The sequence below is a fragment of the Oncorhynchus keta genome, chromosome 32 (genome assembly GCF_023373465.1).
Source record: "Oncorhynchus keta strain PuntledgeMale-10-30-2019 chromosome 32, Oket_V2, whole genome shotgun sequence".
Lineage (NCBI taxonomy): Eukaryota > Metazoa > Chordata > Actinopteri > Salmoniformes > Salmonidae > Oncorhynchus > Oncorhynchus keta.
The window spans coordinates 8,515,768-8,529,779 of record NC_068452.1 but is presented as its reverse complement, the minus strand read 5'-3'; the positions used below and the strand labels follow the sequence as shown (position 1 = coordinate 8,529,779).

General features: G+C 42.2%; 1 protein-coding gene and 1 long non-coding RNA gene across 2 annotated transcripts in view; one reads left to right on the top strand and one right to left on the bottom strand.

Moving 5' to 3' along the window:
* Window positions 1-494: 494 nt before the first annotated feature.
* Window positions 495-14,012, bottom strand: part of LOC118365721 (cytoplasmic phosphatidylinositol transfer protein 1-like) — a 79,222-nt gene continuing 65,704 nt past the window's right edge. Inside the window, exons 6-9 of the mRNA XM_052490626.1 lie at window positions 12,397-12,495; window positions 8,057-8,212; window positions 7,873-7,936; window positions 495-5,810 (exon numbers count right to left, since the gene is read on the bottom strand). Coding sequence (XP_052346586.1) covers window positions 5,209-5,810; window positions 7,873-7,936; window positions 8,057-8,212; window positions 12,397-12,495 — 921 coding nt within the window. The 3' untranslated portion in view covers window positions 495-5,208. The remainder of the gene's footprint in view (window positions 5,811-7,872; window positions 7,937-8,056; window positions 8,213-12,396; window positions 12,496-14,012) is intronic.
* Window positions 6,259-6,793, top strand: LOC127914465 (uncharacterized). Its single transcript, XR_008088481.1, has 2 exons — window positions 6,259-6,663; window positions 6,719-6,793. It is a non-coding gene; the product is annotated as an uncharacterized LOC127914465 (long non-coding RNA).

Below are 14,012 nucleotides of genomic sequence, written 5' to 3'. Positions count from 1 at the left end.
CCCTGTGCATAAAGTGAGGTTCATACATAAATGGTTTGTCGAGATTGTTGTGGAAGAACTTGACTGGCCTGCACAGAGCCCTGAGCTCAACCCTATATTACACATTTGGGCTCAATTGGAACTCTGATTGCGAGCCAGGCCTAGTCGCCCAACATCAGTGACCTGACTAATGCTCGTGGCTGAATGGAAGCAAGTCCCCGCAGCGATGTTCCAACATCTATTGGAAAGCCTTCCTAGAAGAGTGGAGGCTGTTATAGCAGCAAAGGGGGGGATTGGGGACCAACTCCATATTAATGCCCATGATTTTGGAACGAGATGTTTGACAAGCAGGTGTCCACATACTTTTAGTGTATATATATCAAAATGTTAATTCCCCTTGCTCTTTATCTTTCACTTTCTCACACACAAACCCCTATGCAATCACCCACCAACCCCTGCGAGGCGCACATACACACATTTTCAAAAAAGTCACCACATCTGACAATGGCAAAGTGTAGTAGCAAGTAAACTTTATTTAATACAAGAATTAAGAAAGAAAAAAAAAGTGAAACAATTACAACGGAGAACCAAATATACTTCAAGGAGGGCAGTAAAAATATAACATATAAATCAGTGGAAGAACCCAGAGCGACTTCCAGTAGCCGAACAAGGATGGCACTTCAGATAGGGAGAGAGTAAGCCCTGGTCCAGGGTGTTAGTGTGGATTGCTAACGCTCGTCCTGCTCAGGAGGCTCAGTGTCAGGAAGCAGCAGTGACAACCCGGACCAGAGCTAGGGAGACAGCGCGACATCCTGGCAAGCCGCATCAGGAGGGACACAACTAAAAGCTTGGTCCTTTTCTTAGAATGAACAGATGCCATTTGAAATACAGCAAACCACAAAATCAAAACTACAGCAGTTGTGAGAATTATAACAGAAAACCAACCTCCGAGTCAAGATGCATTATATAAATTCAAAAAGCATAACACAGTCACCCCGATAAAAAGCAAAAAAATATTGATTGAAATATTGTTTTCATAGATAATGTGTCATTATGTCAAAGAGCGGTAGGATCACCAAAAGCAACCGGAACGTTTGATGCACACTACAATGGGGAGGTCGCAAATTCAAAATACATATTTTCACAGTGAGCACAATATGTTGAAAAATACCTATTTTCAAAGTACTTTCAACCAAAAAGGACATTTTTTTTTAAATGGTATTTTGCTCATAGGGTTGTAATGTACATCATGTAGTTACAATGGTCTTTTCTCCTGTGGATTTTTCAACAGCTCGATAAAGAATACTAACAATGGGACATTGCACCGTAAAATGTTACAGATTCAAACCAAACTTTTGCGCTTTCAAAACGTATGCAAAATGACAAGTATAATATCAAGAGTTGGTTATTTTTCCTGAGTGAAGGACTCGGTTTTATAAATAGTGAACTCTTTCATTTTCTGTTCCATGCTCCACATACGTTTTGTGCTCGACATAAACTCACTCAAAAAGTATCCGTGAACTTATGTGGAGCACGCAACTGAAAATGAAAGAGTTCACTATTTACAAAACCTAGTCCTTCACTCTGAAAAATAATATACTTGTCATTTTGCATTTGTTTTGATATAGGCATTAGCTTACTGGCACTCAAACATATCCCTGGATCTATTTTTTTTTATTCCTGATAGTCAATATCATTTAACACATGTATCCTACAGGAAATTTAACGGCAAAGACAAGTACAGTTTGATAGTGAGCGTCTTGTGTAAAGAGGAGACATTTTGGGCTTAGACACTGTAGAGTGGTCTATATCTGACAAACAAGTAGGCTTGTATAACTTTGGTCCAACAAAACCCTAAAAACAGAGATATAACAGTCAGTACATTTGTTAACAGCTAATTTCGTTCTCTCGTCACAAAATGCAAATGCCCACATATGTAATATAATGTCTTTAGGACAAAACAATGGTCAACAGATAAGACAAATGTCAGCTATTTCTCTCAATATCTTGTACATTTTGATGAAAATAACTAACATGAAGCTGTATTTCAAATCAATGTTTTGACATGGCAATAAATTGAAAATTAGGCTTAAAAAGGGCAAATCCACCATTTTTCAAACTCATATTCATGATCTCCGGCACCATACCGGTGTCTAGATATGTGAAAACGGCATGTTTCTGTGATCTGTGGTTGCAAAGACAGGAAGAAGTGTCCGAAAGAACTGCTTCTCGGTGACATCACAGGGTAGGATTAAAAGTCAAGAAAAACTGAGATTTTCAAAATCTACACGAGTTTCTAGCCAGAGGGAGGCTATTTTCTTGCTCCACGTCACCGCGAATGTCAGAGTGTTTGAAAATCATAGTTTTCAAAATGGTTGACGTCATCAGGTAGAACTTTGTAACTTCATATATTTTTTTTCTACGAAACGCACCATTTTCACTCGTGTAGACACTGGTATTGTGCCGGAGATAACGAACACGAGGTTGAAAAGTGGTGGAATTGCCCTTTAACATTACAATAAAATGGGACGTTTTTTTCCCTTTATTTTAAATGTTTTGGATGTTGTATACAGACGAGACAATACAGACTTTTGCATGCAGAGGCACTGAGAAGAGAGTTGTAAGTCCCAGAACATGCTCCGTTTCAGTCTCCACTAAAACTCTGCTTTACTATACAACGGTTACACTACAGAGCCTAGGACAACGTCACATGTGCTTTCTCCACCATTTCGCATCAACAATATATCCTGCCATTTATATACACAAATACTTTACATATGTATACATGTCTGTGAACATTTCATGCGGCACATGGAGACCCCTTTATGCATCTATGTGATTGTATAAAATAGTAGCTCGGGCATTACACAAAGACAAACCTTCTGTCCTCAATGTTTCTTCCTCCCCCCCCAAAAGTTCCTGATGAGGCTAGAGCAGGGGAAAACAAGATGGCCGCCGCTAACGTTGTTGCTTCAAAATAACTTTGAGCCCACCAAAACGGGTAAAGTACCAACATTGGCAAGCAACATTACCGGCATTTCTAAAAACACAATGCAAAGATAATCAAGCACATACAATAAGGCCAGGTTGAAGCAAGTGCCCTGCGCAAGCATGGAATTTCCACTGTGCTCAATGTTCACTTATAGTTGAAGTCGGAAGTTTACATACACTTAGGTTGGAGTCATTACAACTCATTTTGCAACCACTCCACACATTTCTTGTTAACAAACTATAATTTGGCAAGTCGGTTAGGACATCCACTTTGTGCATTGCACAAGTGATTTTTCCTACAATTGATTACAGACAGATTATTTTACTTAATTCAGTATCACGGTTCAGAAGTTTACATACACCAAGTTGACTGCGCCTTTAAACAGCTTGGAAAACTCCAGAAAATGATGTCATGGCTTTAGAAGCTTCCGATAGGCTAATTGACATAATTTGAGTCAATTGGAGGTGTACCTGTGGATGTATTTCAAGGCCTACCATTAAACTCAGTGCCTCTTTGCTTGACATCATGGGAAAATCAAAAGAAATTAGCCAAGACTTCAGAAAAAAAATTGTAGACCTCCAAGTCTGGTTCATCCTTGGGAGCAATTTCCAACCGCCTGAAGGTACCACGTTCATCTGTACAAGTATAAACACCATGGGACCACGCAGCCATCATACCGCTCAGGAAGGAGACACGTTCTGTCTCCTAGAGATGAACGTACTTTGGTGTGAAAAGTGCAAATCAATCCCAGAAGAACAGCAATGGACCCTGTGAAGATGCTGGAGGAAGCAGGTACAAATTTATCTATATGCACAGTAAAACAAGTCCAATATCAACATAACCTGAAAGGCTGCTGCAGGAGGGACTGGTGCACTTCACAAAACAGATGCCATCATGAGGGAGGACAATAATGTGGATATATTGAAGCAACATCTCAAGACATCAGTCAGGAAGTTAAAGCTTGGTCACAAATGGGTCTTCTAAATGGACAACGAACCCAAGTATACTTCCAAAGTTGTGGCAAAATGGCTTAAGGAAAACAAAGTCAAGATATTGGAGTGGCTATCAGCCCTGACCTCATTCCTATAGATACTTTGTGGGCAGAACTGAAAAAGTGTGTGCGAGCAAGGAGGCCTGGAAACCTGACTCAGTTATACCAGCTCTGTCAGAAGGAATGGGCCAAAATTCACCCAACTTATTGTGGGAAGGTTGTGGAAGGCTACCTGAAACGTTTGACCCAAGTTATACAATTTAAAGGTAATACTACCAAATACTAATTGAGTGTATGTAAACTTCTGACCCACTGGGAATGTGATGAAAGAAATAAAAGCTGAAATAAATCACTCTCTACTATTATTCTGACATTTCACATTCTTAAAATAAAGTGGTGATCCTATCTGACCTTAGACAGGGATTTTTACTAGGATTCAAATGTCAGGAATTGTGAAAAACTGAGTTTAAATGTATTTGGCTAAGGTGTATGTAAACTGACTTCAACTGTACATTTACAGCATTTTTTCCTAGTCATATCTGTTCTGTTGCATACCAATTTGATTAAACTGACTGCATCACTCTCCAACGTCAAACTTTATGCCCAATATGTATTTTATCATGGCTTATCTCATGTTGTGTAAACGTTCCAAAGGCTAGTTAAGTAGACAGGTGAGTATAGATGCAGGTATAAAAAATTATGTTTTAAAGCAGGGAGAGAATGGTTACGTTCCCTGCCCTTCCTAAAGAGGGTCGAAGCAGAGCTCTGGAGACCTGAGACGGGATCTCTTTCTGTGGTTGTACTGACCTTCCACCTGTTGGAGTGTGGAGTGGAGAGACATGAACACACACAACACACACAGATCTGGGTTCAGTTTTGAATGGCCTCCCCTCCGTCCAGGTTAAAGGTGGTGTCTTTTTAGTGAATCATTGTAGTAATAAAACTAACTATACTACAGTACTTCTACTTCCATTTTGTTAATTTAAAAGTAGATTTATTTCAAGGTCAAAATTATAATTTGATATTTGACAATTCTATGAAAAGATGTTCATTCACTCAAGTGAAAAACAATAATATCATTGTCTCTCTTTTCATGTTGTTATGGCAGCTACATTACATAAGGTTTATCAGCTGACCGGATAAAAAAAAATATGACAAACGCAGGGATCGCTAATTGAGAACAGCACACAAAACTCCTTGTGGATATGTTCTCTTGATGGACAGCTTGGGTGGTTGTTACAGTAGATCAGACAGCTGATTGGCTAGATCTCAGGAAGCCACCCATTTGAAGGCTGACAAAACAGACTTCTGTTGAGGATGTAGGAGATTGGAAACTGGTGGTTAGACCTTTGACCTCTGGAGATATGTGTAAGAAGCACTGCAATATGGTTATTTGGGCCTGGAGGACTGGGCACTGGGGTGTAGAGGCTAGTCTTGCTGGGCTACTAAGACAATGAGGTGGCGGGGCATATGGGGGAAAAGAACATCCCGTCCCTCCTATTCCCCCTAACTCAGCCTGGTCAGAGTCAGAGGAGGGCCAGGGGGAGTGATTTGGAAGCGGCACCAGGGTAGAGCCTTGGGGGACTCCACTCTGGTTCTGGGCAGCGGTGTCGGGCAGGGTGAGGGTCTCAGGGGCGGACTTCTTGCAGGCTCTGTCCTTGGGGACGGAGAGGAACTCGGGCGCGTCAGTGCAGAGGGGGGTGGTGGGGGCGCTGGCGGGGCCGGAGAGGGTGCAGGAGGACAGGGGCATCTCGCTGATGGAGATCGACGGGGGGGAAATCCCGATCTTCTCATTGGTGGCTTCCTGGATGGTGCGCTCATACTCTCTCACCTCATCCATCGTCATGTCTGCACGGAGAGAGAGAATGAGGGTGGGAGACAGCACTCCAAAGCATTCTAACGCTTCTTTCTAATCTTAGTCTGCCGTCACACTACGTTATGTCATAATCAAAAGTCACTTTATATTTTTCTCAAGTTGTGAATATTTTTTACTTCATGTTTTCCCGATATAGAAACTATAAAACTATAACAAAAAAAGCTTGCAAGAACCACTTATTTCAGAATTGTGATTGGTTACCTCCTGAGTCACGTCGTCATGAACAACAGAACACGTCAACATGAAACAGAACAAGAGGAAATGAAACGACACATACGCTGACTTTGTCATGAATCTCTATGTCATCCAGTGATGGGGAGTTCGTGGAATGCTCTTGCTGCTCATGGCAAACTTTAATGTTGGTTTGTTCATGCATACTTTTCTCGTATTCCCGCACGTCATCCAAGTTCATATCTGCAAAGAGGGGAGGAGGGAGGTGGAGATGTTGGCGTCTTCCCGTTAGGACACTCAAGACGAAGGTAGAGGAGGGGTTAAGTGAGGAGGGGCACGCCGTGGGTGAGTAGAGCGCGCTGGGTGGTGGATTAGTGCTTTTGGGAGGGGCCGAAAGGTCGAAGTTCAAGCACAATCAATAGGAGGTAGAGAGGGCAGAGCTAGCTTCCCACGACCGAAAAGAGTTGGTGTCGAGAGGAGAAAGCTAGTCAGGCCAAAGCTGGGTTATGAAGATGAAGAGGGAGAAAGGGAGGGATAGAGGGAGAAGGGAAAGGAGAGGGAGAGTCAATGATCCAGAACCCTCAGAGTCAGACGTGAAGGGTTGGGAACATCACCGGAAAAAAATGACATTCCCAAAGAACAGTCCTAGGCAAGGTCATCCCAAATACACCAGAAAAAATGACATTCCCAAAGAACAGTCCTAGGCAAGGTCATCCCAAATACACCAGAAAAAAATGACATTCCCAAAGAACAGTCCTAGGCAAGGTCATCCCAAATACACCAGGAGGATTTGGGTGAGGGGGAATCATCCAAAATAGTGCATAGGAGGGAAAGTTATCCCCCAGGGGTAGAGGAGAAGGGAGAGAGTGAGTAGCGGTGTCCCATTACAGCAGTAATGGCTTGTTTTGGACTTACCCTGCAGCCATGGAAAAAAGCTGAGCGCTAATCAGAGTCCTGCAAGTATCACTGCTACTGCTCTCATTGCCATGCAGTCACGACCCACATAAACACAACTGTCATGATTCAATGAGTGCAATATATTCTGTGTGATATCGGCCGATACGTTCAGCAATTGCTATTCTCTTGAGGAAATTGTAGCAAATTCAGCAATTTGTGTTCACTATACACATCGTACAAGTCTCGATGCCAACAAGAATGAAGAATATTTCGGACGCAAGAAGAAACAGACCAGTGTACAAGGAGGGATACGGTTTGATTGAACGCCAACACAGAATTGCAGGAATTGGTTTTGCAGACAAACATGGAAGGAACTGCAGTCCAGGTGTTGTCTGTGTATGACTGAAGTAGTGAGCTCGTGAACACAGATCAATCCTGGACATGACAGTGCTTCTCAGGGGCGATTTTCCCAGGCACAGATTATGCCAATTGAGCTTCCTGCTTAGTCCATGACTGGGCTTTGAATCTGCCCTCTAGGGTATGTGTTCTAAATTGGGTTATTGATATCAGAGAGGTCAGCCAGCGCATATGATGGAGCAGGGTTAGATGCAGTGATGGGGAGTTGGATGTTGTTCAGGATTTCACATGCCTTATTTAGTTCTATAACACACAATGATACATACAGTAGATTCGAGACGGCATCAAAAGTAACCACGTAGCTCCCAAACGGAGTCAAATCTTATTGATGACATTCTAAGGAAAGAGTGACTTCATAGGTCCTAGTGTTTAACTTGGGCCATGTTCATTTGGTACAGAAGAAAAACTGGAAGGGACTACCTAGCCTTGTCCAATAAGTAGCACTCATTCCTTTTAACTTTCAACACATCAAAAAATGAATTGCCCTACTGAACACTACCCAGTGACTAGTTAGTGAGAGGACCAATTGAGCAGTGCTTGTCGACCTACCGATCCACTCGTCCACCCAGGCAAAAGCCTGCCTGTGGCCCAGGAGCAGCACATCACGCACCACCTGTAGGGAGAGACAATAGATGGGGGTCAGAAAACACTGATCTCAGAGCAGTTCTACAAAAATTAACCAGCACTATCTATGGAGTAAGTGGCTGCTATTTGTGTGCGAGTGACCTCCGACCTTGTGTACAAACTGCTCCACGCGCGTCTGCAGGCCCCACACCTCAAACTTGACGGTCACCAGCTTGTAGGAGCACATGATGGGCTCCTGGGTGTCCCTCCAGCCCTCCTGCAGCATGCCCCTCGACGTCTTCTCTGACTTGAAGTACCGCAGGTCCTGTTGGTGTGGACACACACATGAATGTACGCACACACGCGCACGCACATCTCAGTAATTAATCCAAACCTCTGCACCCTGAGAGAAATGCATTATGGGAAAGCTACAAATAGAAAGCTAACGTTAAATAGGAATCCTTCACTCCAGAAATGTTTCCCTAAATCTCAGGGGCTGAGGCAATTTATCATTCAACCACCGCTTACTGCATGTACTATATTCAACAGTCTAACTATACTTACACAGATGCTATATGCTAACATGCTAATTTCTAACACTGAAAATTAGATATGGAAGAGGTGTATGGGGAGAGAATTAGAAGGTGAGGCTAGAGTTAGCTTAGCATGATCTGGTCAGCAATACAAACTCAATTCGGGAATATAACTCAATTTAAACTTATTTGAATCAAATTCCAACCCAATAAAATAGTTTATGATATTTGGATGACTAGGGCAAAACCAATTATAGGTCGACCAATTATGATTTTTCAATACTAATAACAATTATTGGAGGACCAAAAAAAGCCGTTAACGATTAAATATATATTTGTAATAATGACAATTACAACAATACTGAATGAACAATGAACACTTATTTTAACTTAATATAATACATAAATAAAATCTAGTCCCAAATAAACAATTAAACATGCTCAATTTGGTTTAAATAATGCAAAAACACAGTGTTGGAGAAGAAAGTATAAGTGCAATATGTGCCATGTAATAAAAGCTAACGTTTAAGATCCTTGCTCAGAACATATGAAAGCTGTTGGTTCCTTTTAACATGAGTCTTCAATATTCCCAGATAAGAAGTTTTAGCTTGTAGTTATTATAGTAATTATGACGCATCGATCATTTCTCTCTATATCTTTGACTATTGGATGTTCTAATAGGTACTTTAGTTTTGCCAGCCTAATCTCGGGAGTTGATAGGCTTGAAGTCAAACAGCACTGTGATTCAAGCTTTGCTAAGAGCTGCTGGCAAACTCAGTAAAGTTTGAATGAATGTTTACGAGCCTGCTGCAGCCTACCACCGCTCAGTCAGAGTGCTCTATCAAATATCAAATAATACGCTTAATTATAATAAACACAGAAAAATTAGCCTTTGGTCATTAATATGGTCAAATCCAGAAACTATCATTTAGAAAACAAAACGTTTATTCTTTCAGTGAAATACGGAACCGTTCCGTATTTTATCGAAAGGGTGGCAACCCTAAATCTAAATGTTGCTGTTACATTGCACAACCTTCAATGTGATAATTATAAAAAATTCTGGCAAATTAGTTCGCAACGAGCCAGGCGGCCCAAACTGTTGCATATACCCTGACTCCACGTGCAATGAACACAAGAGAAATGACACAATTTCCCTAGTTAATATTGCCTGCAAACATGAATTTCTTTTAACTAAATATGCAGGTTGAAAAAATATATACTTCTGTTTATTGATTTTAAGAAAGGCATTGATGTTTATGGTTAGGTACAGTTGAAGTCGGAAGTTTACATACACTTAAGTTGGAGTCATTAAAACTGTTTTTTCAACCACTCTACAAATTTCATGTTAATAAACTAGTTATGGTTAGGCGGTTAGGACATCTACTTTGTGCATGACACAAGTCATTTTTCCAACAATTATTTACAGACAGATTATTTCACTGTATCAGAATTCCAGTGGGTCAGAAGTTGACATACACTAAGTTGACTGTGCCTTTAAACAGCTTGGAAAATTCCAGAAAATGATGTCATGGCTTTGGAAGCTTCTGCTAATTTTTATTTATTTATCTGTTATTTTACCAGGTACGTTGACTGAGAACACGTTCTCATTTGCAGCAACAACCTGGGGAATATTTACAGGGGAGAGGAGGGGGATGAATGAGCCAATTGAAAACTGGGGATGGTTTGAGGGCCAGATTGGGAATTTAGCCAGGACACCGGGGTTAACACCCCTACTCTTACGATAAGTGCCATGGGATCTTTAATGACCTCAGAGAGTCAGGACACCCGTTTAGCGTCCCATCCGAAAGACGGCACCCTACACAGGGCAAAGTCCCCAATCACTGCCCTGGGGCATTGGGATATTTTTTTAGACCAGAGGAAAGAGTGCCCTCCAACACCACTTCCAGCAGCATCTGGTCTCCCATCCAGGAACTGACCAGGACCAACCCTGCTTAGCTTCAGAAGCAAGCCAGCAGTGGTATGCAGGGTGGTATGCTGCTGGCCATAATTGACATCATTGGAGTCAATTGGAGGTGTACTTGTGGATGTATTGCAAGGCCTACCTTCACACTCAGTGCCTCATTGCTTGACATCATGGGAAAATCAAAAGGAATTAGCCAAGTCTGGTTCATCCTTGGGAGCAATTTCCAAACGCCTGAAGGTACCACGTTCATCTGTACAAACAATAGTACCAAGTATAAGCACCATGGGACCATGCAGCTGTCATTCCGCTCAGAAAGAAGATGCGTTCTGTCTCCTAGAGATTAACGTACTTTGGTGCGAAAAGTGCAAATCAATCCCAGAACAGCAGCAAAGGACCTTGTGAAGATGCTGGAGGAAACAGGTACAAAAGTATCTATATCCATAGTAAAACGAGTCCCATATCGACATAACCTGAAAGGCCGCTCAGCAAGGAAGAAGCCGCTGCTCCAAAACTGCCATAAAAAAGCCAGACTACGGTTTGCAACTGCACATGGGGACAAAGATCGTAGTTTTTGGAGAAATATCTTCTGGTCTCATGAAACAAAAATAGAACTGTTTGGCCATAATGACAATCGTTATGTTTGGAGGAAAAAGGAAGCTTGCAAGCCGATTAACACCATCCCAACCGTGAAGCACGGGGGTGGCAGCATCGTCTTTTGGGGGTGCTTTGCTGCACGAGGGACTGGTGCACTTCACAAAACAGATGGCATCATGAGGGAGGAAAATGATGTGGATATGTTGAAGCAACATCTCAAGACATCAGTCAGGAAGTTCAAGCTTAGTCGCAAATTGGGTCTTCCAAATGGACAATGACCAAAAGCAAAATGACCAGAACTGAAAAAGCATACTTAAAGTTGTGGCAAAATGGCTTAAGGAAAACAAAGTCAAGGTATTGAGTGGCCATCACAAAGCCCTGACCTCAATCCTATAGAAATATTGTGGGCAGAACTGAAAAAGTGTGTGTGAGCAAGGAGGCCTACAAACCTGACTCAGTTACACCAGCTCTGTCAGGAGGAATGGACCAAAATTCACCACACTTATTGTGAGAAGCTTGTGGAAGGCTACCCAAAACATTTGACCCAAGTTAAACAATTGAAAGGCAATGCTACCAAATACTAATTGAGTGTATGTAAACCTCTGACCCACTGGGAATGTGATGAACGAAATAAAAGCTGAAATAAATCACTCTACTATTATTCTGACATTTCACATTCTTAAAATAAAGTGGTGATCCTATTTGACCGTAGACAGGGAATTGTTACTAGGATTAAACGTCAGCAATTGTTAAACACTGAGTTTAAATGTATTTGGCCGAGGTGTACGTAAAACTTCCCACTTCAACCTTACATTCGTGCTATGATTGTGCTTTCTTCACGAATGCGCTTTTGTTAGTAGGCTGTGATTCGATGAGAAATTATCAGGCACCGCATCGATTTCACGCAACGCAGGACACGCTAGTTAACCCAGTAATATCATTAACCATGTGTAGTTAACTAGTGATTATGTGATGATTGATTTTTTTTTTTTTTACAAGTTAAGTTAAACGCTAGTTTGCAACTTACCTTGGCTTCTTGCTGCACTCGCATAACACGTGGTCAGCCTGCCACGCAGTTTCCTCGTGGAATGCAATGCAATCGGTGTCCAAAAAAAGCTGATTACCGATTGTTATGAAAACTTGAAAATCGGCCCCAATTAAATCGGCCAAGCCGATTAATCGTCGTCCTCTAAATAGACTGAAAGACTGAAATGGTGTCCGTCTGTCGTATCATTGTATCTTTGAGTATTACTGAGTGTCGACAAATGTCCTCGTATCCACTGTCATGTCTGAATCATGTTGCTGGTTCTATTTTCAGACCAGTAATAAAGACTCCAAGTACCAGTGTTTGACTACCGAGAGACAGGCTGCCTCGGCTGCAATAACCCTTTCAATAACCCGTAATATCCCCCCACTACCTCTAACGAAACCACACACACACACACACGACAGACTCACCTCAGACTCTTTATAGTATCTCTCAGGGATCTCGTCGTAGGCGATATCCACAAAACACACTTCCCTTTCCTGGTCTTTATTTTCACTGTCTGAGAAGATCTGAAAACAGACAAAATTCCCCAGAGGTACAGTTAGTGATCTATGACTTCAGGCATTGACAACATCCTCTCTTCACAAAACTACACGGCTCACTGATATTGATTGTGCCTCCCAAATCTTTGTGTTATCAATCGAGGCCCTGATTGTTATTTGATGGAAGCTAGTCATCGACCATTCTACTTCAGCCAGCGTGGTCCGAATATCCACAGGGTCAGATATTTGATTTGATTTATCATTGCCCATATTCACTAAGCATCTCATAGTACGAGTGCTGATCCAGGAACAGTTTAGCCTTTTAGATCATTATGAATAAGATTACATGGACGGGGAGACCTGATCCTAGATCAGCACTACTACTCTGAGATGCTTGATACATACAGGCCCTGATCTTAGGTCTTAAATTACAGACCACTTTACCTTGCATGCTCCACTAGGCTACTGCGGGGACATTTCATTGTGCAACGCAGCCAGAAGGGAGCGCTCTAAGCTTGGTGTTGATTGACATCCACTATACACACAGACACACAGACACACAGACACACAGACACACAGACACACAGACACACAGACAGACAGACAGACAGACAGACACAGACACACAGACACACAGACACACAGACACACAGACACACAGACACACAGACAGACAGACAGACACAGACACACAGACACACAGACACACAGACACACAGACACACAGACACCTCATATATAGCCACAGGGCAAACAGACACCAATTAGCCACTCTCTGTTTCCATCTTAGGAGCTAGAGGTGTGTGTGAGTGAGAGAGTGCGTGTGAGAGAGAGCTAGGCTCAGTTATAGAGAGGAATACTCCAGTACGCTAGGCCTAAGAGGATGAGTGAATGAATGCTCAGACAGGGCAGAGTGCAACATTTCAAAGTGTGTTTCAACATCTATGTTCCACATCATGCTTCCAGCGGATGTATTGGAAGTTGCCGAGTATGGATAACTAGTGCATGAATGTCAAGAAATAAGAGCTTCACACCCGTGATCACAACCGAAGAGAGATGGGCTTCACGCTCGTAGCTGTGGGTGGGTATTGTAGCTACATATGGCCTTGCTGCCAAATATGATTATGAATCAGAGTCCAGCGGGAAGAACGTGGCTGTGATGGTGCCACATTTATAATATATTTCTACCTTATTGAGGAATAATAACTACATAAAGAAACCTGTCAAATTATGTATGACTTAACATAAATTAAATATCATATTTGGAAGCAATATGATCAGTAGATTCTTTCGGTTCAGCTCATGTGCTATATTTGGACTAGTCTCCAATGCCAAAACTTCAAGATGCCCTATGGGTATGCTCTATGGGTAGAGGAGGAACGTTGGGTCGAGGAGGAACGTTGGGTCGAGGAGGAACGTTGGGTCGAGGAGGAACGTTGGGTCGAGGAGGAACGTTGGGTCGAGGAGGAACGTTGGGTCGAGGAGGAACGTTGGGTCGAGGAGGAGGAGGAACGTTGGGTCGAGGAGGAGGAGGAACGTTGGGT